Source organism: Podarcis bocagei, assembly GCF_964188305.1.
Source record: "Podarcis bocagei genome assembly, chromosome: 3".
NCBI lineage: Eukaryota > Metazoa > Chordata > Lepidosauria > Squamata > Lacertidae > Podarcis > Podarcis bocagei.
Window position 1 is genome coordinate 2,818,031 of NC_138127.1, and position 27,534 is coordinate 2,845,564.

The following is a 27,534-nucleotide window of genomic DNA, read 5'->3' on the forward strand; positions in this document are numbered from 1 at the left end:
GACATCGCGAAGATATTTTTCTGAGCTGCCTTGGGAAAATTAGTTTTGTTCTATGTTCTCCCTGGGGGGCTCTTGGGTGGGTGCCACCAGCCATTCTTGCTTATCCTGACAGTTCAGATGCTTGAAATGTCTCTACAGGGAGCTAGCTGCCTATGAACCATAATGTCTTAGTTGTCTACACAGTTGCATAGGGTTGCCATATGTCTGGGAAATCCAGGGCATGTCCTCTTTTGAGGTGCCTACATATGCATCTGGGGAGATTTTTTCAATTTTAAGCAAATTGGGCTTTTGGAGGGTTTTAAAAAATTGTGTGTGTATGTGAGTGGCTCGGGTTCAGGCACAGGTGCCGGCAACCTGGGTCTGGCTGTTCTTGGGCTCTGGTGTGGACCGATTGCCCGGGGGGCGAGTGGGTGATTGTTTTAAAAAAAGCTCAACATTTTTCTTCTTAAAAATATTTTTTTAATTAATTTTCAATTACAGAAGTCCAATATATGGCACATTGTATCAATACCAAATTACCATTCTAATTCAAATTTACACATTTTAGATGTACTAGATTTCAAGGTACGATAATTTTGTTTAATTCTGCTTCCAGAGTCTTATTTAATCCAATTACATTTCAGTCTTCATCGTAATCCAACAGCTACAGTATTTTTAACTTCCGTTCGTATTAACACATTTAATAATTTGTATTCCCGCAACTTTTTTTGTTCATGTTTTTACCTCAGGAAATATGGCAACCCTACAGTTGCATAAATGCTATTCCCTTCCCCCTAACAAAACAAAAAACCCCACACTGATTTAGGGCTATTTACGCGTTATTATTTACTCTGGCACCATCACAAGCCTGCTGTTGGTGTTTGAAACCATGTACATAGAACGTTTGCTGCAATATGTATCTATCCTATAGTTTCTTGAGAAACGCTGCTATTTGATGCATTTCCCGCCTTGTTTGAAAATGTAAGCCTCGTTCACTTCACAGTTAAGCTGAGGTGTGTACAGTCGAGACAGCCATTGCACGTGTGCACAGACTGCATCTTCATAAAGAGGAGTTAGGAGGAGCTTCCAGGAAGACCAAGCAGGAATGCACATTGCATGAGGACATCTCTGCCACCCCTCTGTTTTCCAGTGGTTTTCCTGTGGTGATAAAAACAACCTCTCTGCATTTTTAGCTGCAAATGCGTACGTGGTCTTCATTTTGCCAAGGCTTTGTTGAGGACAGAGAGAGAAGGCAGGGCCTAGCGTATCATACCTCTTATGTAGGTTTTTCTGCTGATGCAGAAACTGCTGATAGAATTGCATTTTCTGCTGATCTTCAGAGGTGGTCATTTTGGAACCTACCCTCATTTCACATCCTGCCAAAATGGCCATTAGTACTTTTTCTCCTTTCATCATTTCGGAAACGCGGCCAAGCTTTTGCCTGCCACTAAAAAAGATCCTTGCGGTTATTTACTTGAATTTTCAAACTCTTTAAGTCATGTTATTATAATGTTTGTCTACAGTGGATCATCAAAGAAAATGCTGTCTGGGTTGCAGCTTAAAAAACACACACACACAACATCAAACAGTTCTTAATTCTTTTCTGGGAGCAGCTACATGTATGGTGATTTCATATAAACAATGAAAATCACACTACAGTGGTGCCTCGCAAGACGAAATTAATTCGTTCCGCAAGTCTCTTCGTCTTGCGAGTTTTTCGTCTTGCGATGCACGGTTTCCCATAGGAATGCATTGAAAATCAATTAATGCGTTCCTAGGGAAACCGCCTTCAGACCAGGTCCGGGGGCAGTCTGTCCCCGGACCTCTTCTGAAGGCTGGGGGGGGGGACAAGGGCTTTTCTTCCCACCCCCAGCATTTTAAAAAACCCCGGGACAGCGGAGGACTTCTCCGCTGTCCGGGCGATCTTAAAATGCTGGCGGGCGGCATTTTAAAATCGCCCCGGGACAGCGGAGGACTTCTCCGCTGTCCGGGGCGATTTAAAAGCCCCTGGGAAGGCAGGCAGGGGGGACAAAGACTTTTGCCCCCCCGCCCGCCTTCAGAAGAGGTCCTGGACCTCTTCTGAAGGCGGGCGGGGGGCGAAAGTCTTTGCTCCCCCCCGCCTGCCTTCAAAAGCCCTCCGGGACAGGCAGGCAGGGGGGAGCAAAGACTTTCGCCCCCCGCCCACCTTCAGAAGAGGTCCAGGACCTCTTCTGAAGGTGGGCGGGGGGCGAAAGTCTTTGCTCCCCCCGCCTGCCTTCAAAAGCCCTCCGGGACAGCGGAGAAACGCGCTGTGTTTCTCCGCTCTCCCGGGAAGGCAGGCAGGGGGAACAAAGACTTTCGCCCCCCGCCCGCCTTCAGAAGGTGTTCTCTCCCCGCCGCCCGGCTTCGGAACGATGCTCCGAAGCCGGGCGGCGGGGGCAGGTGTTCCCGCCCCGCCGCCCGGCTTCGGAGCACCGTTCCGAAGCCCGGCGGCGGCGGGAGGAGGCGTTCCCGCCCCACCGCCCGGCTTCGAAGGAGGTCCGAGGACAGTGGGGAAGACGCGCTGCGCTTCCCCGCTGTCCCGGATATTTCCCTATGGGCTGTCGTCTTGCGAAGCAAGCCCATAGGGAAATTCGTCTTGCGAAGCGCCTCCAAAACGGAAAACCCTTTCGTCTAGCGGGTTTTCCGTCTTGCGAGGCATTCGTCTTGCGAGGTACCACTGTAAATCAAATTGCAACCTTTCCGCCTGTTCAACATTCAGAGGGAGGATCTGAAAGTCTTTGCATGAAGGCTGTTCCAAGCAGTAAGAAGTTCTAGGGCTGCAGTTCTTACCTGGGTTTGTCTTCCTTTGGAAGGAGGTCATTGGAGGCTTATGGTGTCTTGGAATATCTGAGTTTTTTTTACAAATATCACAAGAAATGCAGCTTAAGAACTCCAACCACAAGGCAGATCCAGTGCCTTGGCCCAGTATACCAGTTTTCAGCCTGACCACTGAGGTCCAGCACCGAGGGCCTTCTGGCGGTTCCCTCACTGCGAGAAGTGAGGTTACAGGGAACCAGGCAGAGGGCCTTCCCGGTAGTGACGCTTGCCCTGTGGAACACCCTCCCATCAGATGTCAAGGAAATAAACAACTATCTTGACTTTTAGAAGACATCTGAAGGCAGCTCTGTTTGGGGAAGTTTTTAATGTTTGATGTTTTATCGTGTATTAAATTCTCTTGGGAGCCACCCAGAGTGGCTGGCAAAACCCAACCAGATGGGCAGGGTATAAATAAATTATTATTATTATTATTATTATTATTATTATTATTATTATTATTAGCGCTCTGGTGACATCCAACTAAGTCATACTCAGGGTATGACCCACTGAAATAAGTAGACTTTGATACTACTCTCTGTATCTTTTGAGTCTTGGACTCAAATCACAGTTTCTGTTGTTTCTTTTCACACAGAGGCATGGATGGCATCATCCTCTGCATGTGTGTCTGTTTGTAGAACCCAAGGAAGGCATGTATCAAGATTCCTATCAGCCACAGCCATTACAGCAATAGTTAGAATTGTGGAATTGCTGAGTTACAAGGGACCACCAGAATCATCTAGTCCAGCGGTTCTCAACTTGTGGCTCTCCAGATGTTGTTGGACTACAACTGCCATCATCCCTGAGCTCTGGCCTTGCTAGCTAGGGGTGATGGGAGTTGTAGTGCAACAACATCTGGGGACCCACAGGTTGAGAAAGGCTGATCTAGTCAAACCTCCTGCAATGTAGGAATCTTTTGCCCAATCTGTTTACCTTCCTTGCCTCCCGATTCAATCATTCCTACCTGTCTCAGCAAAGTAAAGAGAAGGTGTATGGGCAGACAGATTCACGGGGGAGTGGGACATGATTATAGATTTCACAATGACTTGCCTATTTTTGGACAGAGACTGTGAATATAGAAAGGGAACATTCTCATTCTAATGAGGCCTTTTTGAATATACGTTTTAAATAGCCATACATATCGACACCATCACCATTTCATTTCATCTTTTCAGAGGGAGCCTAGGCAGTGAGAGGGAGGAATCTAAGAACAAAACATGCTTGCTTTATTTTAAAATTTCCGTTTGTATGCACACACATGCTTTTGGTTTGCACGGAAGATAAAAAGTCATTACAGTTATTGCCAGTGAATCTCTCTTTATGTCTAGTAATTGCCTCCCCTCCCTGGCTTCTTTTAAATGAGCAGGCAAGGGAAAGCTCACTCAGAGCTTGGCACACAATTGCCCCTTAATCGTGAAACTAAGCCCCATCCTCTAAAACCTTTTCAGTTTCAACACCCAGTGCTCTTCAGCCCTCTCTGGGGTTTAAACAGTAGAAGCAAGGGTGAGTATAAATGAATGAAAAGAAATTGGTTGGAAATAAATGCATCCAAGAAGACTCAGCTCCTTTGGAAATCTTGGGCAGTGTTAGAAAAAATGGAATGTCTAGTTTCCATTTTGGGGCAAGACTGCTCTCAAGTCTTATTTTCCAAAGGATGGACTGACTGTGATCGATCCTCAGTGAAACATCTGGCTAGTTCAGAGGGCAACCTCGAGCTGGGTTAGGAGCTTTGAAAACCGAAAGGCTGCGCAGAAAAAGCACTTTGGTTCCTGAAATATACTCGGATTTGAGTGTGAATTTCATGCTCTTTATTCAGCTCATAGTAGCAATGAATGAAACTTTCCCCAAAACGTCTAGCTATATATACATTATTTACACAATGGGCCCCGCGTGATTGGCTAATTCCGGGCTGCTCCTGTAGGCCAATCAGGTTGCAGATTCACTTCATCCAGGAGCCTGATTGGCTGCTCCTGCAGGCCAATCAGGTCACTGATTCACTTCCACCTGGAGTTGGATTGGGTGGCTCCCGCGGGCCAATCAGACTGCTGCATTCTGGATCCTATTGTTCTAGAATTCAGCTCAGCACATAACAGTTCCTGAAATTCATTCCGATTGTGCAGATAGGATATAACTGATAGAATTCTACAGGATGGGTTATTAGTGTGTGAAAACACTCCAAGTCCAATGATCCCCACATGGTGGAGATGCAGCTGTCATCCTGGCACCCAAACATCTTCAGTTGGTCGCAAGTAGTTGGAGACTTCGGGTAAAGATGCATAAAGTTTTGCTGCAAAATTGGGTTAAATAGAGATGATAGAGGTCAAAAATAGGTGCCTGGGTATGACAAGGCTATGTAAAAACGGAATGCAATTTCTGGTGTTCCAAAAAAAGCTTTAGACACAGACTGTCCAATGCTTCACTTTTTATTTGAAGGGAAATATATCTGGAAGAAAACATTAGGACTCACATGATGCTGAAAATGTGGTTAGATTTGGGGTTGCAATGGATAATGTCATGTGGTTAAGTGTGCAAATGCAACGAATTTTTAATATTTTTTATATCCACTTTTAGGTTAGGTATTTGGTGTGTAAAGAAGATGAATACAGCTATCACTCAGTTTATTAAAAAAAAAGTTACTAGCAAGTTGGGGGAGGGCGGATCTGGATTACGACCCAGGTAGGAAGTAAGGGGCTTAAACCCTTTGTCTCCCGCTGTATTCATGAGCCAGATTAGGGCCCCGGCAGCTTTTTGCTTAGGAAAATGTGCTCCCATTCCTACCAGTTGAAGCTTTCCTTCAGATTCAAACAAGTGTGCCTCCCTCCTTGATCTGGAACATGGTTAAAGCCCCTTGCCTCTCCATTTCAAGGGCCCTTTCACCTGCTATTTACTTTGTAAACATTATTTTTAAAAATGCTAAATTTGTGAATTGCATGCATTTCATCTCGTTTGGCCTTTAAACCAAGGGATTTGTGGATCCCTCTTGCATTAACTTGATGGATTTGTGTCACTGTTCCAATGACCTGTATGAAACCAGTATTCAGGGTGCTTCCGACTTCACAAAATGAACGTTGGCAGCTATCCTCCTGAATTCCAGTTGCTGGCAACCACAGGAGGGGAGAGCACTCTTACACTCGAATTCTGCTTGGCAGTTTCCAAAGGCATCTATCTGGCCACACTGAGAAAAGGCTTCTGTCTGACCCAGCAGGCTCTTCTTAGGCCCATATGTTATAATAATTATCATTATTGTCAGGGGTTCAGGAGCAGAGGCACAGGAAAGGGAGGAAACAGAGAGTGAGGGGGAGGAATCCGAAGGAAATATGAGCGATGACAGCGGCCCGAGATCTCCGAGTCTTTCCAGTGAATCGGAAGATTCACAGAAAGGGGCGCCAGTGGTCAGAGCAAGGGGGGCGCCTAGGGGGACACACCAGGAAGAAGGGACCAGAGGAGACTCAGAGAGCAGCAGTTGGAAATCGGGACCAGCTTCCCCACCAGAGCGCAGTAGGGGGGAGGGGTCCCAGGTATCGGGATCTGGCGGCTCGCCGCAAGCGGGAAGGCAGGAGTTAGGATTGGCCACACCTCCATCGGGGAGCGAGGAAACGGTCAAGAGGAAGGTTGAAGGCTGCGCGCGCGCGCCAAGTTCAAATGCACAGGAAGGCGGCACAGTAAGCAGTCCGGATAGGGAGCCAGGTCCTAAAGCCCGCCGCAAAGAGGGAGCAGAGTCCGGGGGGTCGGCGTCAGAAGAGTCCAGGAAGGAAGAGACCACGGGGGGTAGAGGGACCCAGAGGAGGAAGGAAAGACGGAAGAGGTGGAGTAAGGCTAGAGTATTAAGTTGGTGTACAGGAGGCGGAGACTCAGACGGAGCTTCGCCGGTCTAGCTTCTAAGACGTAGAGCTGCACGCTGCGGCTTGAAAATGGAACTTGTAACTCAATAAAGACTTTTGTACAGTAATACCGGCTAGCGTGGTCCTCTGTGAGCTGGGACCTGGAAGCAGCTCTGACAATTATCATTATCATTATCGTTATCATTATCATTATCAATATCAATATCATTATCATTATCATTATCATTATCATTATCATTATCATTATCATTATCATTATCATTTTATTTATACCCCGCCCTTCTGGCTTGGCTTCCCTAAACAGGGCTGCCTTCAGATGTCTTCTAAAAGTTTGGTAGTTATTTTTCTCTTATTTTTCTCTTTGACATCTGGTGGGAGGGCATTCCACAGGGCAGGTGCCACTACCAAGAAGGCCCTGTAACTTGGCTTCTCGCAGTGAGGGAACCGCCAGAAGGCCCTCGGCGCTGGACCTCAGTGTCCGGGCAGAACGATGGAGGTGGAGACGCTCCTTCAGGTATACTGGACCGAGGCCATTTAGGGCTTTAAAGGTCAGCACCAACACTTTGAATTGTGCTGGGAAACGTACTGCGAGCCAGTGTAGGTCTTTCAAGACCGGTGTTATATGGTCTCGGGGGCTGCTCCCAGTATATTAACGTAGTTCTCCTTGTTTCCTGCAAACCTTGGGAGACTGTCTCTCTGCTCCCCTCTGCACTGTTCTCACACAGCTGCATTTACAGACAGTAGCTGTGCTAATAAGTTGCATGATGCTTATATCCTGATAGGCATCTTGGCCATGCATTTCCTGGTCTGCTCAGGCTGGCAGTGCGGATGTGTGTTAGTTACTAGGCACGCAAACAGATCTGATAGGAGGCCGAGGATTAGTGTAGCTGCTGCCGATGTCACAGAGAAACTGATTGTGAATCAAAAGGGGAAGCAGTGTTACTGTCCAAGGCAGTTCTGATGGGGAATGTGTTTTGGGAGTCTCCCTTGGGTGCAAGGTTACCCAAACACAGTCTGTTTTCCCCCTCTGCTGACTTCCCATTCTCAGACACCTTCAGTATCACTCCTGCCAATGCTGGCAAGTGCAGACAGAGAAACTGGCAGCCACGCAGAACATCAAAAGAGACACTGGTGCACTTTCTCAGTCACCAGTAAGCAAATTCTAGACATCAGCACCGAGCCTTCTGGGTTGACCTCAGAATGAAACTACATTTTAAGGCTAAACATGACGCTCCTCGCCCTGTGTTGGCCTCATGGTGCTAATGTGGACATGCATTTGCAGAGGGAAATCTGTGATTACAGGTTGGGGCACATAACCCTTCTCACCACATCTATCTTGGGGTTTTTTGTTTGTCTCTGCAAAATTCCTCACCCACTTCCCAGTATGTTTTTTGTGTTGGCTTTCTTCCTGTTAGGCTTCAAGACCGCAAGTCCCAGCTGTAGGGAAAAGCATTTTTTCAGGGATACCTAATATCACGAGAGATATTAAGCCCCCATCTCCATCTCGCCTGTTCACATGTGTTTGTAAAAGGTGTTAGACTGCATTGTGTGTGGCTCGGATCTCTGGAAGGGAAGCCGGGAATTAGGTCGGCATTGATTATAGCAAGCCGTAAGAAGCGATGCACTTTATTGCATTCAGACAAAGGTCCTCAGTATATTCATACTGCAAATGAACACTTACCAGATTAAAATTCGCAATTGATAATGTTAATAAAAGCTGTCATGTCAGCAGCAGAGGCTGCTCCGTTAGGTTGAATGGGCACTGTCCCAGCGGCCTCAGTTTGACTCCCACCAGCCCCTCACCTGCCTGCCTTCTTAAAAAGGTAAAGGGACCATGACCATTAGGTCCAGTTGCAGATGACTCTGGGGTTGCGGCACTCATCTCGCTTTATTGGCCGAGGGAGCTGGCATACAGCATACAGCATACAGGTCATGTGGCCAGCATGACTAAGCCACTTCTGGTGAACCAGAGCAGCACACAGAAATGCTGTTTGCCTTCCCACCAGAGCGGTACCTATTTATCTACTTGCACTTTGATGTGCTTTCGAACTGCTAGGTTGGCAGGAGCAGGGACCAAGCAACGGGAGCTCACCCCGTCATGGGGATTCGAACCGCCGACCTTCTGATCGGCAAGTCCTAGGCTCTGTGGTTTAACCCACAGCACCACCCGCATCCCTTTTAGCCTGCCTTCTTACTTGCAACCAACCCAGAAAGTAGCACCCTTTAGTCTTAGTGTTACCCTGATGGAACTCAGCAGGGAAGAGTGGGAGGACAGAACTAGATTTAGTTGGTTCTATCTGCCATTGTTTTTGGCTCCACCTGCTTGTGGTCACCCTGCCTTCCACTCCACCAATCCCAACAGGCCTCAGCCACCACCATTTCAAGGTAAAAAGCTAAAAGGATTCTTAAGGTCACTCAAAGGTGACTATGGAGTTGCAGCGCTCATCTCGCTTTCAGGTTGAGGGAGCCGGCTTTTGTCAGCAGACAGCTTTCTGGATCATGTGGCCAGCATGACTAAACCGCTTCTGGCGCAATGGAACACTGTGACAGAAGCCAGAGTGCACGGAAATGCCTTTTACCTTCCCGCCACAGTGGTACCTATTTATCTGCTTGCACTTTGACAGGTTGGCAGGAGCAGGGACCGAGCAATGGGAGCTCACCCCATTGCGTGGATTCGAACCACCGACTGTCCCATTGGCAAGCCCAAGAGGCTCAGTGGTTTAGACCACAGTGCCACCTGCTCCCATATATCCAATCCTTGAGTCCCTGCTAGCATCTTCCATACACCTATGTACCCTTAGCCTAGGTACTTTGACCTGGATACTTAGAGCACATGAAATGGATCCTGCCTCTGGAAAACACACCAGAGTCTAACCTTTCATGTGTGTTTTTCCACTGCATCATTAGCAGATAAGAAATAAGTACATGGATCTGAAGAAAAGGGTGATGGGTGTGTAAGAACATGGTTTTTAATTACAGGAGGACCAAATCCTAGGGGCCAAGGTCCTTTGCCCTCCTCCTATAAAATATTTGAGGGGGCTGGCCCTCCCAAAAAAAGTTGATGGGCATTGCCATTCAATTGGTGTATGTGTGCCACATCTTGTGATCGATTATGCGTGGCAGGGCTTACCTGGGCGCCCCCGTAATTTTATTCAAGTTGGCACCCCTGAGTAGGACAGTCTAGGGTGTCTCATCAATTGGTTCAGTACTTGTGTGTATGAGGTTAAGCACTTTCAAGTCCCATTGATTTCTGTGGGAGACATTTAAGCACGTTCTCCCGCTGAGATGAATGGCATTTAGATTACTTTTGGGCTGTGCACAGTAAATTGCAAATTGCAAATTCAAACTCAGGGATAAAACTCTGGATTTATTTTATTTTTTTGTCTAAATGCGATGGGCACACCACAGTCCATTGTAAGAGTGTACCGCTGCTGTGCAATGTGTAGGGTCCAGCTTACCCCTTCTGCGCATGCAAACAAGACTGCATGGGCAGGCAATGCAAGAGGCCATCAGGGTGATTTGGAGGGACATTCATGCCTCTTAGATCCCTATCCAGTTCTCCCCTTCCACTTGGTGCAGGTCACTTGTGCCACGGAGCCCAAGTGACTTGTATAAAGCAGAGCTGCCTGATGAACTCGTGAGGCTGAGCTTTCATCTCCCCCAGCTGCTCATACATGATAGGGTGGAGGGCGGGGGAAACCCAAGGGCATTCTCTGCACATGGGCACTGTATGGAGTGGATTATGCTGAATAGTAAGAGTAATATTGAGTTTTATCATTGTAATGTTGTTGTGATGATTATATACACCAGTGTTCTTGACAAGTGTTGAGGAGGGCTGCACTGAGGAGGAATGGTAGGAGCCTCCCCCTCCTCCTAATCCTGATCCCGAATCTTCCCAGGAGCAGGAGGATGGTATAGATTTGGAACAGTGGTTTGCAGAGGGGCATAGTTCAGAAGGCAGAAGCTGGGAAATACTGGATGGGGAACAGCTAGGAGAAGAAACACTGGGAGAGAGAGGCTTAAGAGATTCACCATCTCTGGACAGCATTCACACACCCCCTTCTCCAAAGTCATGGAGATCTCTGAAAGTGTTAAAACAGAAAGCGCAGATGGTACAAGCTCAGATTACAAGACGTAGAAGTGACGTAGATTAATAGGGTCGGAAGGGGGTGTGATCCTTAATTGGGAGCACCGCCATTTCTAGGAGATGAGTTCTTTGTTCTCTTACTGTGATTATTAAAGTTTCTAAGACTCATTTTCCTTTGTTCTGCTTCTCTGCTGCCACGGCGGGGGGGGGGGATTCCCTGAAGCCTGACAACCAGACAGAGAAATGCAATTCAATTTCACCCTTGTTTGCTTTTTGTTTTTTGTTTATATATATATATATATAAATCAACATAGAACCAAAAGAAATGTTCCACTGATATTCCGTGGCTGAAAATTCCCATGGATGTAGTTTGGAATTCATTGTGCTGGGGGAGGGCAGGGCAGGGGCAGGGGGCCAGAAGAACAACCACATCATGGTGACATGCTAGGGCTCAGTGATATATCATCCAAAACCGTTTTGAAGTCCATATTGCGATGTCGGTTTCATTATTTTCAACCTGGCAATATATTGTGAATCATGGTGTGCGTGCGTGCACGCTATGCTATGCAAAAATCACAATGCGGGGAAAACTGGAGCCAGCCGATGCCTCGTGATGTTCAGCTGGTGATATATCACGATGTTGAAAACCAGATATCGCCCAGCCTTAGTGAGATCATCCATAGGTTATATAACCTTTCTCAGTGCCTAAAAGTTTTGAAAGTTGTGTTATAGCAGGACTCAGGAATCTCCACTTGGATTCCAGCTCCAAGCAGCATGGTCCAACAATGGTGGTAGATGTACAGTGGTGCCCCGCAAGACGAATGCCTCGCAAGACGAAAAACTCGCTAGACAAAAGGGTTTTCCGTTTTTGCGTTGCTTCGCTAGATGAATTTCCCTATGGGCTTGCTTTGCAAGACGAAAACGTCTTGCGCTTTTTTTTAAAGCCGCTTGAAGAGGCGCAGTTGCGATGGACCGTGCTTCGCAAGACGAAAAGACTCGCGGAATGAATTCTTTTCATCTTGCGAGGCACCACTGTAGTTTGACATCTGCAGCTCCCCCACCTGCAATAATACAGCTTGTCCACAGGAAAACGGCAGGGGAGGAATTCATGTGCAGCTTGAAAAGCACAGGCCTTTGGGGTAGGGAGTAAACAACTTTTGAATGTGGTGTGTGTGTGTTTATACAGAGAGGTGTGCTCTTCTTCCCGTCTTCCGACGCTGTTGGTGCTAACTTAATTCTCAGTACGAATAGATTAAAAGCCCCATCGCCATGCTAGTTTCCATGATTTCCAGGCACGTCGTGGAACCGGCCGTGTCTTGAGTTGCTTTTTGAAGAAACCCGGGGCTCAGCATTAAAAGAAAATATGTTTGTCTCCTTCATATAGAGCGTGCATCTTTAGTCTCTTCGAAGACCCACCTGTGACGGGACCTGTAATCTGCTGGTTACCCTCTGGCACTAAGCACAGCCAAATGAAATCCATGCACAGTGAAGAGAGACTTCAGCACCCAACTAATCAGAATGGTGAAAGGGAGCTCTCTTACAAAGCACTAGGGGAGATAATCAGAAGCAGTAAGTGGCAAACACGAGGCCGTACGCTGACAGGATTTTGCTACAGCTTATTGTGCATTTGCTGCTACAGCTTCGCACCAGTCCCCCATCCCACTAAGAATAAGCCATACATGCCATTGATAGCCTCATTTTATACTTTCGGCCAGCAGGAGAGTTTCTGTAGATCACCTAACCCCCATATGACATAATAATGTCCATTTGTTTGTGTGTCCCTTCCCTCTCCCCTACATGAATTAACAAAGCATCGGTCCTCAGGGGGGCTGCCTAACTCTGCCAAATGCTTCCTCTCATTATGATTGCCGCCATTTCCTCCCGCTGCCGAACGATGACGATAATAACCATGTATTGTGACTTATACTTGATACTGCTTGCTCTTCCTTTGCTTGTTCTTGTTAAGAAATGTCCATTTTAAAGAAGAAGAAGGAGAAGAAGAAGAAGAAAAACTTCCAATAGGTCAACTGGGCAAATATCCCGGTAAACTACTTCACGATATGGCGGGCTACCTCAACACCAATAAAATTTTGTCATGACCACCTTCTGGCTCCTTTTGTTGGTGTGTGTGTGTGCTTGTATACGCAGCAGCAATAGTTAAAACCAAACCCGCTTAAAAAACACAAACCCAGTCTAATAACAGCTCTCAGTTCTCAGTCCTTGGCTCCTCAGCAGACCATTCACTTCAAGTGAAGTGCCAAGAGTTCAATCCTTGGCATCTCCAGCTAGGGTGGCCTAAAATCCTGGAGGCTTGCCACCCGTCAGTGTTGACAATAACTCAACAAGATGGACCAATGGTTTGACTCAGTATGAAACTGGTATGATGTTTCCCCAGCCACTGACAGCACATTTACCTCACGCCTGCCTGCCTGGGCTGGTGGCAGTTGTGATGTACTGCCAGCTCAAATTGCCTCGATTAGCTGGGAGGCGGGTGGCTTAAGGAAGGCCGCTTCTTGGCTGATCAAGCAAAAGGCGAGGGGACAGCTTTCTTAAAGTGCCTGCGCCTCAGCAGAACAGTTTAACAAAGCTCCTATACAGCTCCTGCTCATGGGAGCCTGAGTGGTAGGGGGCTTGTTCATCTCGGCGAACTGGGCAAGCCCCCATACCACTCTGGCTCCCGCGAGCAGGAGCGACATGGGGAGGGATGGGCAATTTCAGACCTTGTGACATATCAGCACGTCACAACATTTTGTGGTTCTGTGATCTGCCTTCTAATGTCATTGGGACGTCCAAACTCTCCTAAATGGCATTCACGTTGTAGTAGGGTGAGGAGGAACTATTGAATATGTGCGTGTAAACAAGACCGGATGCCCCCTTCCTCCTCAGCTGTCCCAGATTTGGCTGCTTATTCCAGCTTAGTAATGCAATTCCTCACGTCGAGTCCTTGGCCATGTTTCTCCCTTCTCGGAACCGAAGCAAGAAAGGGAGAGCTGTAAACTGAAAGCTATACACTTCAAATTCACCCCCTTTTTGTGCATGTAAGCGATGAATGTATAGGTGGCCCAAAAACAATTTCTGCAGCAAAAAAAGGGGGGGGGGGATGTCGCAGGAAGTCCATTGACTCTAGCATTTGAAATTGATGAAGACCCATTTGGTGAAGACCTCTATGTTGTATAACACGGTGTGTCCAGTTTCTGTCAATTTTAGAAGGAAATTCAGAACATGAAAAGGGGAACAAGGACACAGGAGATCCATATCTTCAGGGTTGTCAGTTTAATAAGCATTGGCCTTTGCTGAGCCAGTTATATTATGTGTATAGCTGTGATAAATGTGAGTGATGGGTCTTTCAGGAAGTCTGACACTTCATACCTGGCCATTGTCTCATTTTTACCACTGGGTTGGTGAATTAAAGACAGGAGACACGCAATATGTCCAGGGCAGCCACAACTCCCACGATCCCTGACTGTTAGCCATGCTAGTTGAAGCTGATGGGAACTGGGAGTCCCCCAATTTCTGGAAAGAACTACATTGGCTGCCCCTGCAGAATGTCAATGCAGTATATTTTATCTGTCAACATGAAACTAAATTCTCTGGGATGTCTCAGGTAATAAAGTTCAATGTGCCTGCCCTTTATGTAGTCATTACAAAATCCCTGTTTGCCCATACTAATAGCATTCAACGCGTCTAATTTTATTGATTTCCACAGTGCAGTCCCATTGAACCCAACCCTCCTTCCCCGTGATCTCTTTTCATGCCATAGAAACGGCCAAGTATTGTATTTTATTGATGATGATTATTAATATCCCACCTTTTCTCCAAAGGATCTCGAGGTGGCATGTATTCTTTGTCTCCTGCCAGTTTATCATCACAACAAGGCTGGTCTAAGAGACTGCGCCTGGTCTGAGGTCACTCAGTGAGTTTCATGGCTGTTTGGGCATTTGAATCTTGGGGAAGAATTCAGTGTTGCGGTGTTAACCATCATTCCATCTGTTTGTTGGAATGATCTCCCACTCTCATGTACGCCATTCTGGGGGTTCTCCCAATCTCCCACCAGAGCTGATTGTGGGGGCGCCAGAGGTTGGAGAATAGGAAGCCTAATAATAATAATAATAATAATAATAATAATAATAATAATAATAATAATAATTTATCTATTTATTTCTACCCCACCCATCTGCCTAGGTTTCCCCGGCCACTCTGGGCGGCTTTCAACAGAACATTAAAAACAGAATAAAACTTCAAACATTAAAAACTTCCCTAAACAGGGCTGCCTTCAGATGTCTTCTAAAAGTTGGATAGTTGTTTATTTCCTTGACATCTGATGGGAGGGCGTTCCACAGGGCGGGTGCCACTACCGAGAAGGCCCTCTGCCTGGTTCCCTGTAATATCACTTCTCGCAGTGAGGGAACCGCTAGAAGGCCCTCGGAGCTGGACCTCAGTTTCCGGGCTGAACAATGGGGGTGGAGACACTCCCATTGCACTAGCAAGACTTGTGGTGGCTCCAACTAGCACAGCTATTCAGTTGAATCTGGCCCCTGGTCTCACAGGTCCTTTTTTAAAATTATTTTTTAATAAAGCTTGAAAAACAAAGGAAAAATATACAGAAGTTAACATCAAATACCAAGCATTTTTTTAAAATATAGGGAAAGGGAAAGAAGTATTTTGATTCTCTGTCAGCTTTACAAACTGCCACAAAACTCTTACTCCTTAATATCCAACTCTTCTACTTTACATAAACCATTTTCTCAGTCTTCAAACCCGGATCCTAATCCAAATTTTAAATCAGAAATGGGCAACATTTTCCCCTCCAATTTCTGTTGGCTACTAGGGGCGTCTTACCCATAGAGGCTAGTGGCATGGGGCGCCAGGGCGCCAAGTTCTGGAGGGCACCAGGGAAGAGGCAGAGGCTGGATGCAGCACCTCCTGGCATCAGCTCGCTGCCCTCACCCACCTCCGCCATGCCGCGCCGAAGCAGCGCCGTGCCTGGAGCCTCTGTCCGCCATGGCCACCGCGGCACGAAGTGGCTGGCTGAGCCGGGAGGCGCCAGGCCTCTTCCCCGCCAGAGGAACTACCCTCCAGCCACTGCCCGCCACCTCCAGCCCCACCGGCAGTGCCGTCCTCCCTAAAAAACTCTGGGAAACCAAAAGACCAGAAGCATTTCTGCTAGGTCTAGTGGGAAGAGAGATTAAAATAAAAGATCAGAATTTGTTTATGTATGCCACAGCCGCCGCAAGAACTCTATTGGCCCCAAAATGGAAAACACAAGACTTACCAACCATCCAGGAGGGGCAGGTGAGGAGGACAGATTTTGCGGAACTTGCCAAATTGACAGGGAGGATCCGGGACCAAGAGGACCAGAGATACAATAACAACAATAATAACAAAATTTATTGAATATTTAAAGGAGAACTTTAAAAGTTTAAAGACACTATCAGGACTGGAATAATACCTTCAGTATAACATAGTAGAGATAGGAGAATAATATACACGATAAGAATGTGATGTATATGCCAGCTGCGGGGAGGGAAGGAGGTCAAGACTCGGCAGAGTCAAAGGGATTACATTGTGATAATAAGGATTGTTGGGAAAAGATTATATGAAGAAAATAATAAAAAATTATCTGGGAAAACAACCACACTCTTGGAAATGGGGGGTGGGGGCAGAGGGATCTCTGTACCACGGTGCCGGATATGCTTAAGATAAGGTTACCAGATTTTTTTTTTCAATGAATCCGGGCACACTTTTCAACTTCAGTGGATTTTGTATGGGGACTGATTTGTAAATCTGGGGACTGTCCCCGGGAAACGGGGACGTCTGGTAACCTTAGCTTAAGATGGCCCTGTCAGCTACACTCAAAAGTGAGTAGGTCACCTGCTTCCCCACTCTTTCTCCGACCCCTTTTTCTCTGGGGCACTCTCCTTTCTCTCTCTTTTCTATGCCTCCTTCCCTCCCGCCCAGCAGAGACAGATCATTCTTGCTAGAGGTCTCAAACTGAGTACTTGGAGAAGGCTTTAGGAATGAGGATGAGGACCAGCTGCAGTTCAAACAGAAATGATCAAAGTCCCCAAGCCACATATACATCCACACCAACATGTCACCAAGATTGGGGCGATTTCCCCCATGGTATTTCGCAGCAGGAGGCTCACATTCTTTCCCCTTCTTATTCTCGATAATGATTAGAGTTTTTATTTTCGCATTAGTCTTGTAGCAGCATGGGTCATAAACAGCAGGCAAGCAACTTTTCTACGTGATTGATTATGAAACATGGCCATGGGTAAGTGTTGCATGACCAGCTAATTGAAAGTTGCCTTCCATATCTGAATTTGCATGATGCTGGCTCATGATGAATAATCACAGCATCTGATATATATGCATATACAGCTCCAGTTCCCTTCTTAAATATTTTCCTTTACTGATGCTTTACCCTCTAGTTTCTAAGTTATTTTGACTCCTAGGAGCTGGAAAAAACAAGGCTCGTTTTGCAAAGGATGTGATCCCTGTTTTCTTCCAGCTTAAGAAATAGATATTTCTTTTATAGCTTTACCACAAAAGTGAAGAGCTTTTGTAGACTTTTTTTTGCGGAGAAAGCAAAGGGGCTACAATCAGCTATACCTTTAGGTTGGAATAAACCCACCCCCCTTTCTGATATTTGGGGTTACCAAAGCCTAGACGTCCCAGCCCTATATTTCTCTTACCTTGCTGATGTTGCCTATTGTATTCTGTATCCTCCTGCAAAAATGATGGATCTCTGTTGTAGAGTAGAACTGGTTCTGTGCTCACCGGAAAGAAAATTCTGCTCAGGAACTGGCAAGCTCATCGGCTGCCGCTGAATCACAGGTTCATGTTTCTTAAGGGATGTTCATACATTACATTCAATGAGTGTCCAGTCTTTGTACCTGTCTATTATGATTATGGTTATGATTATGGTGGTGATGCTGCTGATTAGCGCCTCAGAGTGGTTCCCAGGATAAAATCACACTATAAAAACACAGAATACATAAGCAAAATAAAAACAGCAACAGCCCAGTAACCCCCCCCAACCCCCCCCCCACATTTTAAAAGGGCATTGGATGTCAGTCAACCCAAGACCTGGTTAAAGAGGAATGTTTTTGTCTGCTGTAAAGGTAAAGGGACCCCGGACCGTTAGGTCCAGTCGTGACCGACTCGGGTTGCAGTGCTCATCTCGCTTTATTGGCCGAGGGAGCCGACGTACAGCTTCTGGGTCATGTGGCCAGCATGACTAAGCCGCTTCTGGCGAACCAGAGCAGCGCATGGAAATGCCGTTTACCTTCCCGCCAGAGCGGTACCCATTTATCTACTTGCACTTTGACGTGCTTTCGAACTGCTAGGTTGGCAGGAGCAGGGACCGAGCAGCGGAAGCTCACCCCGTCACGGGGATTCGAACCACTGACCTTCTGATTGGCAAGTCCTAGGCTCTGCGGTTTAACCCACAGCGCCACCTGTGTCCCTTTTGCCTGCTGTAGGGCTGCCATATTTCAAAAAGTAAAAACCAGGACACCCTGAATGTTGTTGAAAGTTCCCCCCAGACGTCAATTCTGCCTTTGAAATCTACAAATACGTGTACATGAGTAGAGACAACTTGTATCTGTGAAACATTTAATGCTTTTGTTATTATTGTGAACCACTTGGATCTCAGCATGGAAAAGCAGAATACAACTATTAAGTCAAATCAGTGTGTGAATTGATGCTCTAGGTTACATCTTTCCACGGTGAGAGAAACGTTTAGCTTCCTTTTAAAGATATGTGGCCATGTAGGCTTATCTCAATGACATGTTTTGCAGTCAAGTAAGAGAGGTTTTAAAACCACAATAAATCCTGTTTAACTTTGAAACAACAGCACCATATTTTTAACCAACGCTGTCAGTCCTTGTTCTTCTCCTGCAAAAAATTAAAAAAGATAAAGCCCAGTTTTCTGGGCCATCTATGAGTAATGTTCTAGGGTAAAAAAAAAGAACCCATCTGAATGAACTGAGCTGAGATGAAAAATCATTATCATTTACATAATAATTTATACTTATCTTGTTTATGCAAACACAAGACGACTTTATCTGCCTATATGTTGTTTTCCTTTTCCCCGTTTTCCTCTTGTGAAGGGAATGCATTATGTTCCTCATGGAGATTTATGATCCCTGCCATCTGAATTTATACCGCTGGCTATATTTCAGAAAACAGAGCACCTCAGAATCCAGAGCTTTAAGCTTCTCCGGGAAGAAAATTTATTTCTCTGTCTGCAGAAAAATGAGATGAGAAGCAGAAGATGTAATGATAAGAGAATGCAGGCACGTAAAGGGAACTGGTACCTGGAATCCCCTGAATGGAATAATATCCCCTTATGAGCATATGGAATTAGCATTACCTTGGAACGAATGTTTTGAATTCATATATATATATGACAGGCAAATAATCAGAAGCCTCCCATTTTCTCCTTTTTCTTCTGTTGTTTTTGTATTTATTTAGATTAGTTTTTTAATCTTTTTAATCTTTTTGTATTCTAAAAAGACACTCAGTTTTTGATAACTATGTATATATATAACTCAGTTTTTGATAACTATGTATATATATAACTCAGTTTTTGATATATATATATATATATATATATATATATATATATATATATATATATGCTTTCGTAGATTTTCACGGGTACAGGAATGCAGGTTTTGGTGTCTTCGGGTGTCTTCCCGTGTAAGAGTTGGGGTGTCTAGGCGACGTTTCGACGAGGTCTCACTCGTCATCTTCAGGCTGGTGCTTTCGGCTTCTTGTTACTGGAACAGAGCAAGATCTCAGTGTTTGAGTTCCTATAAATACTGTTGAGGGGGTGTGGTGTATAGCCTCCAACGTTCTGGGCAGAGAGGAAGTTCCCAGGTTAGTGTGCCTTTTCTTCTTTGTTCATTAATTACTTGAGGGATATCTTGAGTGATTTCTTGAGTGATATTCTGAGTACCACTTAGGAGGGTCATTAGGTGTGGATTAGTTGCTAAAGCTTTCGTGTCTTGACCTCTTGAGTTTGTGAAGAGTTTTTCTGAGAAGATGGCTGTACTGCAAATAGTTGTGCTCTGGCTTGGCTTCGTGTATAGGGGCGAGCTGTGGTTTTGTGCCCTGTGCCAGCCAGATCTGTGTAGGGATTGCAGGGGGGTGCAGCATCCGGAGGTGCCACTATGGTTTGGCTACTGGATGGTGTCTGTAATTTATCTGTGGAGAGGGTCTGGGTTTGGGTCTGGTGTGGTTGATTGGAGATGGCGTTCTGTGTGCTTCTGGTTCTGGTGTCGGTTTTTGTGGGGAGGGCTATTTTCCAGATGTCTGGCAGGCGGGACGTATCGTCACGCTTGTTCATGTTGTGAGGGTGTTTCTCTATCTCGATGGCTTCCATGATTATTCTCTTGTGGTGGTGTTCCATGTTAAAGAGCAATTTGGAATCTGAAAAATTAATTTCGTGTCCTGTTTCTTTCATGTGTTGGTAAAGAGAGGAAGTTTTTTCTTCTTTTTTGACGGCATTCTTGTGTTCTGCGATACGTGCATTTATTCGTCTGTTTGTTTGTCCAATGTACGTGGCTGGGCAGACTTTGCAGGGTATTTCATAGACCCCTTGGTTTTCTAACTGGATTTTATCTTTGGGGTTTCTGAGGATATTGCCTATTTTTTGGTTGGTGCAAAAGGCTGTTTTGATATTGTGTTTATGGAGGATTTTGCTAATTTTATCTGTAGTGCCCTTGATATAAGGAAGGAGGGCCATGCCATTGTTTTCTTCTGTGTCTTGGTTTTTGGGGGGTGTTTCTTTTTGGATTAGCTTCGTAACCCTGTTTTGCTGGTATCCGTTGGCGATTAACACATTTGAGAGATTCTGTAACTCAGTTGTCAAGTGGTCTTTGTCAGCCAGGCGTTTGGTTCTGGAGATGAGAGTCTTGGCTACGGAGTTTATTTGAGCAGGGTGGTGGTGTGATTGTGCATGTAAGTAGCGGTTGGTGTGTGTTTTTTTCCGGTAGATAGTGTGTCCTAGGGAGCCATCAGGTTTTTTGTAGATTAGGACGTCAAGGAAGGGAAGTTGGTTGTTGGCTTCTATTTCCATAGTGAATTGTATTTTGGGGTGTAGGCTGTTGAGATGTGTGAGGAAGCTATCTAGTTTTTTCTTCCCGTGTGGCCAAATTACAAAGGTGTCGTCAACATACCTGAGCCAAAGTTTGGGTTTGTGTTCTGACTTGTCTAAAGCATTGGTTTCAAAGTGTTCCATGTACAGATTTGCGATGACCGGTGAGAGGGGTGATCCCATAGGTGCTCCTTCTATCTGTTTGTATCTTTGTCCATTGTGGATGAAGTACGTGTTGGTTAGGCAGTGGTTGGTCAGGTCCAGGATGTATTCGGGGGGATTGTATTTGTTTTGAATGGCTGTCAAGGCTTCATTAATGGGCACTTGTGTGAAGAGAGATACAACATCGAAGCTCACAAGTAGGTCGTCGGGATGTAGGTTTTGCTTCTTTATTGTTTCTATGAACTGGAAGGAGTTATATATATATATAAAACTGAGTGTCTTTTTAGAATACAAAAATATTAAAAAACTATATATATAATCTTTTAAGCTTTAATAAATCTATTGGGGGATAAACATATGGAATTATGTTCTCCCCCCCCAAAAAAAAGATTTATTAACGCTTAAAAGTTATTAAAGCTTAAAAAACAGCAGCAACTCTTTTTTTTGAACTAATATACACATTAATAGACTAGTCTGGGTCACCATGTTCATGAGAACATTGTTGGGACTCCAACTCCCATCAACTCCATTCGATGGTCAGAAGAGTTATAGTCAAAAAGCTGCATTGTCTGTGAACAGAATCAATTCAGATCTTTATTTTCAATTTCCCCCGCATGATCTTCAGTTCTCACTAGCTTCTAGCCTCCAATACACCTCAACCCACTGTGTGCAATTTCTCCTTATGTCTACTGCATGTATCTGGTGAAGCAGCCAGTGGTCTAGGAAGGTGAGGCAGCCCATCAGCAAGTCAGGGGATGGGTGTTGAGCTGCGTTCTCAATGTGGAGCCCTGCAGATGGTCAACTGTGGAGGGTGATGGGAGTTACACTATGCAGTATGCAAATATATATATATATATATATAATGTGGAGGGCACCAGGTTGGGGAAGCTTGGTATAGAGCACATATTGTGCAAGCCCAAAGTCCCAGGTTTGCTGGGAAATATCCCTGTGTGAGTGTGAGACCCCCTGGGTATAATGAATGCATTGGCAACTATTATGACCCAGGAAGGCAGCTTCTAGATAGCTGACTCAGAGGTTTGGTCTGGCTTGAGGGTTTGGTTGAATTCTATTGAATTCCGAAGCCCCGGAAACCCCATCGGATGTTTGGCTTCCGAAAGTGCATTCGAAAACCAGAACAATCACTTCTGGTTTTTGATCAGGAGCCGGAACGTTCAACTCCCAAGGTGTTCAGGAGCCGAGGTACGACTGTACATTCAGGATTGGCACTGTCCATAAGAAATCCAGTTGCAGCAGAGTTAACTTAAACTTACAATAATTTACAATAGGTCTAAACCCTTAACACTAACCATACTATATACAGAACACCACACCAGAAGGAAAAGAGACAGAAAGAGAAACCCAAGCTCCTTCTGGCTTTATTATTATGGTTATCATGACCTTGACAGAAAGAGATAAGAGAACCAGTTTAAGCCAGCTGTACTCTGCTTCTCTGAAGGAATAACCCAAATATAGTGAAGTTTTTTCCTAGTCTGAAGCAGACTAGGAAATATCTCTACACATCAGATGAATACTCTCTGCACCAAGAAATGCAAACTGACAGTTACAACTCTATGCAGGCTCCCAGGCCTCATCCAGAGCAAAGTTTACTTAGCCAAAGACTCAGCTTGTGGAGAGCGCTACACAAACAGCGTAAGACAGCCCACTGGAGAGCCATTGCCAGTCAGTCTGAGCTCAATGGGCCAATGGGCTGCCTGACTCAATATAAGAATAAAACAATTAACAGGGTGGTGATGCAATAACTATCGACACAATCGACACAAGATAATATCACCAAGGCAATGATCTGTAAACAGACAATAGTAAAGGTAAAGGGACCCCTGACCATTAGGTCCAGTCGTGGCCGACTCTGGGGTTGCGGCGCTCATCTCGCTTTATTGGCTGAGGGAGCTGGCGTACAGCTTCCAGGTCATGAGGCCAACATGACTACGCCACTTCTGGCAAACCAGAGCAGCGCACGGAAATGCCATTTACCTTCCCGCCAGAGTGGTACCTATTTATCTACTTGCACTTTGAGGTGCTTTCGAACTGCTAGGTTGGCAGGAGCAGGGACCGAGCAACGAAAGCTCACCCCGTCGCGGGGATTTGAACCACCGACATTCCAATCGGCAAGTCCTAGGCTCTGTGGTTTAACCCACAGCGCCACCCGCATCCCAAACAGACAATAAACATCCATAAAATGGCAAAGATAGTCTCTTTCCCAAATTGGTTTTATCTTAAACAATAGCAAACACAGTAAATAAAGAGTCCCCTTGTGATATATTCTTCTCTTTCCAAAATAGATTTTATGTTGAACAATTGCAAACGCTAAAGAGCTTAGTCATTCGAGCTTTGTAAACTTGATAACTAAGCTCTTTAGCAATGAAACGTCGGATTACCGGAACGAATCCAAGCACTGAACCACTGGTATATCACAAGTGGACTCTTTATTACTGCGTTTGCGATTGTTCAACATAAAATCTGTTTTGGAAAGAGAAGAAACAAGCACTGAACCACTGATATATTACAAGTGAGCTCTTTATTTACTGTGTTTGCTATTGTTTAAGATAAAACCTATTTGGGAAAGAAACTACTTTTGCCATTTTTATGGACATTTATTGTTTGTTTACAGATCGTTGCCTTGGTGATATTATCTTGTGACTCAATATAAGGCCAGCTCTTCATATTCCTAAAACACAGCTCTTTGGCTGCTTCCAGATCACCTGTTTATTCAGCATTCATTATGTTCTGTTTGCAGGGAGGTGAGATGATGTTGCATGATGGAAACGCCATTCCATGCTTACCGGTGTATTTTCACGACATTTTCCTTGTTACAAACAATTCAGTTTTGGGAGGGAAGCCAGCTTATTAGGAAGGCGTTCTAAATCAGCTTCAACTGCACAACTGGAATTTGCCAGTAGTGATTGTCTCCCACCCCCAAAATAGAAACAGCCTCAAAGTCCCCTTTTCCTAACATTGCCCCACTTCTTTTATTCAGATGTAGAAGGCTTTGGAACAGATATTTGAAAAAGGCATTGCCAAAGGCACCCTCGCCTTTCAACAATGAGGTATTCCAAAACTGCTCATCATTCTATACATATTTTGATCGTATCATATGCCAGCATTGTACCAAATTCTTTCGGCGCATAGCTTAATTAAATCACGCAGCACGGCTGTGCTGGATTATGCACTCAGTCTGAGAAGCATCAAAGAGGCAGCATATATTCAATATTCAAACAAAGCTCGCGAGGAAATGAATTGTCATGCATTGCGTTTGTTGGGAATAGTTTCATCGGGTGATATTTTTAAGGAGAGATGAATATTTGCTTACATAAATCAGAAGAAAGGACAACATGTAGCTTGGTGATGCTCTGAATTAAATATCCTACCTCTTGTTCATTTCTGTAAAATTCCCCCTGTATTTTGCCAAAATTATTTTTTTTGGTAGGGTGGCTAGTTGTGTATTGCCAAAAAAGAGGCCAACATATTGCATAAGATTTGCAGATGGCTCCTTACCTGTAAACCAGACTTGGACTGGGCAGCCCTCAGATAGAGGACACATTCAAAGACAACTGTCCCTTCAAACCAGAGGATTGCTCACTGTGAAACAGGACACATGGCTAGCCTAGGTATCTGACAAGCAGTATAATCTCCAGGGTGTTCCACGTCTTCTTGAAGAAATGCCTTTAGGCCTATGTAATCTTCTTTTATTAATGTCATAAGTAATATCCACAAACTCTCCTAAAAAATCTGGCAGGCTAATCTAAAACCAACTTGAGATCTTGGTTTGTTGTTGATTTCAGTTTCCAAGTTCCAGCTCTCATCCAAATGCTCAGCAAATCCTTTCATCCTACAAAAAAATATTATTTTACTATGTATTTTAATCGTGGCTAGCTGTATTCCCCCCCCCCCCCCATAACTGGTTGTTGTTGTTTAGTCATTTAGTCGTGTCCGACTCTTCATGACCCCATGGACCAGAGCACGCCAGGCACTCCTGTCTTCCACTGCCTCCCGCAGTTTGGTCAAACTCATGCTGGTAGCTTCGAGAACACTGTCCAAACATCTCGTCCTCTGTCGTCCCCTTCTCCTTGTGCCCTCCATCTTTCCCAGCATCAGGGTCTTCTCCAGGGAGTCTTCTCTTCTCATGAGGTGACCAAAGTACTGGAGCTCAGCTTCAGGATTTGTCCTTCCAGTGAGCACTCAGGGCTGATTTCCTTCAGAATGGATAGGTCTGATCTTCTTCCAGTCCATGGGACTCTCAAGAGTCTCCTCCAGCACCATAATTCAAAAGCATCAATTCTTCGGCCATCAGTCTTCTTTATGGTCCAGCTCTCACTTCCATACATCACTACTGGGAAAACCATAGCTTTAACTATACAGACCTTTGTCGGCAAGGTGATGTCTCTGCTTTTTAAGATGCTGGCTAGGTTTGTCATTGCTTTTCTCCCAAGAAGCAGGTGTCTTTTAATTTAGTGACCGCTATCACCATCTGCAGTGATCATGGAACCCAAGAAAGTAAAATCTCTCACTGCCTCAATTTCTTCCCCTTCTGTTTGCCAGGAGTTTATGGGATCAGTGGCCATGATCTTAGTTTTTTTGATGTTGAGCTTCAGACCATATTTTGCGCTCTCCTCTTTCACCCTCATTAAAAGCTTCTTTAATTCCTCCTCACTTTCTGCCATCAAGGTTGTGTCATCTGCGTATCTGAGGTTGTTGGTATTTCTTAATTCTGGCTTGGGATTCATCCAGCCCAGCCTTTCGCACGATGAATTCTGCATATAAGTTAAATAAGCAGGGAGACAATATACAGCCTTGTCATACTCCTTTCCCAATTTTGAACCAATCAGTTGTTCCATATCCAGTTCTAACTGTAGCTTCTTGTCCCACATAGAGATTTCTCAGGAGACAGATGAGGTGATCAGGCACTCCCATTTCTTTAAGAACTTGCCATAGTTTGCTGTGGTCAACACAGTCAAAGGCTTTTGCATAGTCAATGAAGCAGAAGTAGATGTTTTTCTGGAAATCTCTAGCTTTCTCCATAATCCAGCGCATGTTTGCAATTTGGTCTCTGGTTCCTCTGCCCCTTCGAAATCCAGCTTGCACTTCAAAACTGGTTGCATACTTCTTATTTTGCTGCTGGCTTTTACTTGTGAACTACTTTGGTATTCTCAAAAGTCAGTACAGTGGTACCTCGGTTTTTGAATGTCTCCATTGATGAACCTTTCCATTTTCGAATGCTGTAAACACGGAAGTAAATGCTTCTGTTTTTTGAACGCACCCACAAAGTCAAACACGAAACAAGGCTTTTGTATTGAGTTTTCCATATTGAATTTTCCGTTTTGAGGCTTCCGTACTGAGTTTTTGGTTTTGGAACGTTTTGGAACTCAAATGGTTTTCTGGAATGGATTACGTTTGAAAACCGAGGTACCACTGTTTATAAATGCAATTATTATTGTTATCAATGACTAGCATTTCAGTTTAAAAGTTTCATCTGCTGTATTATCATTATCATTAGCAATTTTTAAAAAAAACCAATATTTATTATTATTTTTTAAACATATTAATTGTCATACATACCACATAACCTCACATCTTATACAATTTTTTTGGACTTCCATCAGCACCTCTGATGATCCCCCATTTTTATCATTTCTTCTGCATTTCTTAAATTCATATTGCCTTTAATTATCTTAACTATCATCCTCCTCTTTATCCAATTATGCAATAATTCAAATTATTCACCTCACAAAACTTCTTGCAAACAAACGTAATCTGATCATCACAATTACTTTTCAAATAGTCCGTAAATTTACACCAGTCTTCTGTGAATCTCTGGTCCCGCTGGTTTCAAATTCTTCCTGTTACTTTGTCTAATTCTGCATAGCCCATCAATTTCATCCTCCAATATTCTTTCGTCGGTAATTCTTCTTGCTTCCATTTTTGTGCCAATAATATTCTTGCTGCCGTCACTGCATATAAGAACAATTTACAATCCTTTCTATTTATATCATCTCCTACAATGCCCAGTAAAAATGCTTCTGGTTTCTTAATAAATGTATATTTCAACATTTTTTTCATCTCATTATATATCATTTCCCAGAAGTTTTTCACCTTTTTACATTCCCACCACATATGATAAAATGTTCCTTCTTTTTCTTTACATTTCCAACATTTATTGCTTACCATACATTTTAGCCAATTTAACGGGTGTAATATACCATCTATACATCATTTTCATCACATTTTCTTTTAAAGCATTGCATGCAGTAAATTTTAAACCTTCTTTCCATAATTTTTTCCAATCATTCAGCTGTATATTATACCCAATATCTTTAGCCCAATGAATCATAGCATTTTATTGCTACCATAATATATGGTGTTGTTGGAAGCCGCCTTCAGCATTTTAAACACGAGGGTGGGGGCAAAAATATTTTAAGGGAATTGGGTAAATTCTGCATGAGAGAATGATTGATTCTTAGCCATGCTAGTCCAACCTGCTGCAAAGCAGGAATCTTTCACCCAATGTG

General features: G+C 44.6%; 1 protein-coding gene across 5 annotated transcripts in view; it reads left to right on the forward strand.

Moving 5' to 3' along the window:
* Window positions 1-12,847, forward strand: part of KCNS3 (potassium voltage-gated channel modifier subfamily S member 3) — a 55,612-nt gene extending 42,765 nt beyond the window's left edge. For 4 of the 5 annotated variants that reach the window (XR_014006792.1, XR_014006794.1, XR_014006795.1 and 1 more), the window contains one exon: window positions 12,128-12,847. Coding sequence is in view for 1 of the 5 variants with exons in the window: in XM_081189138.1 (XP_081045264.1) it covers window positions 12,128-12,165 (38 nt within the window). In the remaining 4 variants the exon portion in view is untranslated. The remainder of the gene's footprint in view (window positions 1-12,127) is intronic. The other variant, XR_014006793.1, reaches the window with a different exon arrangement.
* The last annotated feature ends 14,687 nt before the right edge of the window (window positions 12,848-27,534 follow it).